General features: G+C 30.7%; 1 protein-coding gene across 1 annotated transcript; it reads left to right on the forward strand.

The window, feature by feature from the left end:
* Positions 1-1,925: 1,925 nt before the first annotated feature.
* LOC140884564 (patellin-4-like) lies at positions 1,926-3,844 on the forward strand. Its single transcript, XM_073291352.1, has 4 exons — positions 1,926-2,809; positions 2,938-3,062; positions 3,170-3,311; positions 3,463-3,844. Exons 1-4 carry the CDS (start codon positions 2,075-2,077, stop codon positions 3,724-3,726), a joined length of 1,266 nt encoding a protein of 421 aa, XP_073147453.1. The 5' UTR covers positions 1,926-2,074; the 3' UTR covers positions 3,727-3,844.
* The last annotated feature ends 1,005 nt before the right edge of the window (positions 3,845-4,849 follow it).

The following is a 4,849-nucleotide window of genomic DNA, read 5'->3' on the forward strand; positions in this document are numbered from 1 at the left end:
AATACCTAAAAATACCAAAATATTAAACCAAAATAATAAGTTCATGCATATTACGTTTTAATTTGGGACTATATATTTTTTAACCAAAATCTAAATTTTTTAAAATACATTGCAGAATTTGCATTAAATAATAATACACAATATTTATTAAGATTCAATTATAAAATATTTTCAAATATTTTTAATTTAATTAATTTTTTATTTTTTATTTTAAATTTATAATTCTTAATTAATTCGTTTCTAAAAAATATTATTATTTTATCTCGTTATCATTATTTTTATTAAATCACTTCGTGTTTTAAAGTTCTTATTAAACATGATTCATAAATAAGGATTTAAATATCTAAAAATACCAAAATATTGAACCAAAATGATTTCATGAATATTAATTTTTCGATTTAGAATTATATAATCATGCTATTTTTTTATTATTTATTACAAATTGTGCAATGCATCTTCTCGAAAAATTTAAATTTTAGTTCAATAATATATAGTCCTAAATCGAAAAAGCAATATGTTTGAACTTATCAGTTTAGTTCAATATTTTGGTATTTGAAATTATTTAAATTGTTATTTATGAATGCATGTTTAATGAAGAAGTTGGTTTATGAATATATGTTTAATGAAAAAGTTAAAAATACGAAGTGCATTTAATAAAATAATGATAGAAATATAAAATAATAATATTTTTTTAGAAAATAATTAATTAATGATAATACATTTAAAATAATAAATAATAAATAATAAAAAAATGTTTGCTAAATATTTATAATTGAATCTGAATAAAAATTGTGTATTATAAGTTAAATTAACTTTAAAAATTATATTTTAAAAAAATCAAATATGTATTTTTAATATTTCATGTTTGATAAAAAAAATATCAAAATATTTATTCAGTCGCATGAGAAACGCTTGCGCAACAATTACTCATCTAAAAAAGGAGTGTGCTAATTTTATAAAACGTCAGAATTGAATATGCCTATTAAAATTTCACTACTGAAATAAATTTTCAATATTTCACAAATACCTTTGGTACAAATAACTCTTAAATTAATGCATGCTTATAATTTGTTGGGGAATGGGGATCGTTAGCAAACTGACCTCGGCCAAACTCTTTTTTGATAGAACTCTTTTAAAAAAAAAAAAAAAAAAAAAAAACCCCAACAATTCTCTACGCCTGGGAAGAGTCATTTATTAAAATATTTCTTATTTGTTTGCGATATTATTAACTTCACATACAATTGTTAATATCATATATATTTACAATATTTCTCTATATATATATAAGTGCTACTCTTATCATTGTTTATATAATTAGATTTGTAAAGAAAGAGTAAAATATCCATCCAAAGAGTCTTGGGAAAGAAATGCACACGAATTTATTTATTCATCGAAAAGCATAAAAAAAAACCTCAAAATTAAACATGCACGCACTTTATTAATAACGCGCTGACAACACTCAACTTGGTCTCCCGGCCCGCACAGGATATTTAATTATTATTCCATCTTACATGCACCCACCATGCATGCAAACCATTGCTAGCTAGGTTTTGCTCACATAACGCGTGCCAAGAAAATACACAAGTAGCAGTATTGCCAACATGTAAGATTCAATATTCTGATGAAAAATGTTCTAAATTAAAAAAAAAATTAAAGTTAATAAATGACAAAAAATGAAAAATACGTGAGTGATATAGAAAACTATAAAATTAATTAATTATTTTTTTGAGGGAACTAATTAATTATTAATTAATGTTAATTAATAAAAACTGTGAAATCTTCTGACCCCAAAAAATACTGACTCATCGCCACCTGAGCTGTAAACGCAAGTGCATGTGATTAGGTAAAAAAAAAAAAAAAAAAAAATTGGTCCATTTTATTTCAATTTGAATCAATAATATTTCCGTCAAAATCTCAACCCTGAAATAACGGTTGGCTGAGGATCTTTTTAGCTCTCAAAAAGGAGGAAAAAGACTAGAAAACCTTTCATTTTGGAACTAATTATCGCCTCTCGGAGTTGGGTTACTGGCAGGTGCATTTTTACCGGCCGGGACTCATACCACCGGCGAATAATATGCCGGAGGAAAGATCCGATGAAGATCCTAGCAGTGACGAAAGCGAGCTGGAATCATCCGATAAAGAAGAATGTGATCCAGCCTATTCCATTGCTGAAATGAAAAGATCACGAAAGGAGGCCTTGCTTGAGTTTCGATGCAGGGTGGAGGATGCAATTCGTGGAAACTATCTGTTTGGCCTGAAAAGGGGGATTTCTCCCTCCCAAGAAGATGCCAAGAAAGAAGATTTGAAGGACATTAGGGTGTGGGGTGTCCCTTTATTGCCTAGTGAAAATCACGAGGGGTTAGATATTATCCTGATGAAATTCTTGAAAGCAAAGAATTACAAGGTGCACGAGGCATTCACTTTGCTGCGGAGGACCCTGAAATGGCGTGCAGATTTTAACGCAGATAAAATTCTCCAAGAGAATTTAAGGCCCGAGCCTGATTACTTATGGTTCAGCAATGGGATGGATAAAGAAGGACGTCCTTTGTGTTACAGTATATTGGGGAAGAAATCAAAGAAGAAATTCTCGAGCAATGGTGAGAGATTCAAAGCTTTCTTGAGGTGGAGGGTACAGTGTATTGAAAGAGGGATTCAGAATCTCCATTTCAGGCCTGGTGGAGAGGATTCGATTATCCAGATTATTGATTTGAAGAATGCTCCTGGAACTGCAGTCAAAGAGATCATCCTAATTTGCAAGAAAATGATAGCCTTGCTTCATGATCATTATCCTGGAATGGTCTACAAAAATGTAAGATTAATTGCTTGTTTTTTCCCCTCCAGAAAAGGGACCCCATTGATTAAGATCGACTAATCAATTCATATGTGTTCTTAGTTTGAAAATATGAAGTTATTGTTCTTATGATTTCATGGATGCAGTTAATCATAAATGTTCCATCTTGGTTTATGGCTCTACATGCTTTGAATTTACGGCTCATCACACAAAGAAGCAAGAACAAGTTCGTTTTTGTGAAGCCATCAAAAGTTACAGAAACCCTTCTCAAGTAAATATTTAATTTGTTCCATATCTATGTGAATTTCTAGTTTATGAATCTTGCTTATCTATTTTATTGGCATAAAGTTTGATGTATTTGAATTGGCTGAAATGTAGATATGCTACCCCAGAAAACATAGTAGTTGAATATGGTGGCCTGAAAAGAGAGAATGACACTGAGTTCTCTATAGATGACAAAGTTCTTGAACAAAATATCAGAGCAAATACAACCGACCAAATTCAGATACCAATCAATGAGGTATGCCCCTGGTTTTCTCTAAGATTTGTTAAAAAAATCAGACACCAAAATCAGATTTTGAGTTTCAAGCATTCTCTATTTGAAAATAAAAACTGTATTGTGATCTGTTGAGCTTCCTCCTCTGTTTCTAACTTCTGACTCCTATGACAAGGTCGAAGTTACGGTGACATGGGATGTGACGGTAGTCGGATATGATGTGACCTACAAAGAGGAATTCATACCAGAAGATGATTGTTCGTACATGATCTTGATTCAAAAGGAAAAGAAAATGGGGGTGACTGCTAGAAATTCATTTCACATTAGAGAGCCTGGGAAAATTGTGATAACTATAGTTAATGGCTCATACACAAAGAAGAAGGTTTTCTATAGGTACAAGAGCAAGCCTAGTGTGCCTATGTATATGTTCCTTAAATGAGAAATTATTTCTTTGCGTAATATCATTCGAATATTAGCCCCATGTGTTGTTTGTAATGCACTTGTTACTCATGAGCTCTTATTTTCCATCTGTGTATGAATAATGGAATTTCTCGATATTGATAATGGTGTCCTTAATTTGACTGTCATCTTTCATGCAAATGAATTTACATTCCAAGAAATTGAAGTTTAAATTACAAGCATGCATGATACCATAAGTCTCCTTCGAATGTTGACAAAACTCAAAACACAAATCGATTTGCTTGGATTTGGAGATTGATTCAAAGCTCCAAAGAGCAGATTCATTTTTATAATCGAGCTCAAGTTCTCGAAAGCCGAGCCTTAGAGACATGGCTGTGGATCAATTCTAGTTTTTGACACTAGAATTACACTTGGAAGACATAAAATAATTTGATCTTTTGACATGTTTTCAAACCAAAATACACAATAAAATGATGTAACTAATTTTAATATTCAAATCTGATAAAATGGATCGAGTGTGAACAATTGCAAAACAAACTTTATATTCCCACAAATGGAAGACTAAGATTGATCAATTATATACAAGTTTGTAGTGAGTAGGTCTCGTATCAAAAATTGATCTATAATACCGCCTCACATTAGATTATGTTTTTTGTATTGCTTGAGTACATTATAATTTCTAACATAGTACATCGGTTTACGCCATGTTTTCGTTTCGTTCCTCTATTTTTATTCATATTTCTGCGATTAATCATTCAGTTCAATTTGATGTTAAATTTGGAATCCGCATATGACTTGTGAAAGTAACCGGTTGTACATGTCATATTTATTCTTGACTTGTTAACACTTCATTGATTTTTTTCCCAAATTTCTCTAAATCTTGCAATCAGAATGTGTTTCTCGTTCAACAAATGAGTGTTATAAGCCCAGAAAATGCCTTCAGAAGCAGTGACCATCTTATTAAATTTGGATATTCGATTAAAGCTCTGGCAGACCGTGAGAAATTTCATTTCACATCAGAAGGTTTTCTATATATGTTCCTTAAATGAGAAATTCTTTCTTTTTGTAATTTCATTTGAATTTTTGCCCTCTTTGTTGTTTGTAATGCATTTACTACTGAGCTCTTTTTTTCCATCTATGCA

The sequence above is a fragment of the Henckelia pumila genome, chromosome 2 (genome assembly GCF_033568475.1).
Source record: "Henckelia pumila isolate YLH828 chromosome 2, ASM3356847v2, whole genome shotgun sequence".
Classification (NCBI taxonomy): domain Eukaryota; kingdom Viridiplantae; phylum Streptophyta; class Magnoliopsida; order Lamiales; family Gesneriaceae; genus Henckelia; species Henckelia pumila.

Coding starts and splice junctions, on each gene's coding strand:
- LOC140884564 (XM_073291352.1), top strand. CDS start 2,075: ATGCCGGAGGAAAGATCCGATGAAGATCCTAGCAGTGACGAAAGCGAG. Junction 2,810..2,937: donor CTGGAATGGTCTACAAAAAT/GTAAGATTAATT, acceptor TCATGGATGCAG/TTAATCATAAATGTTCCATC. Junction 3,312..3,462: donor TTCAGATACCAATCAATGAG/GTATGCCCCTGG, acceptor TCCTATGACAAG/GTCGAAGTTACGGTGACATG.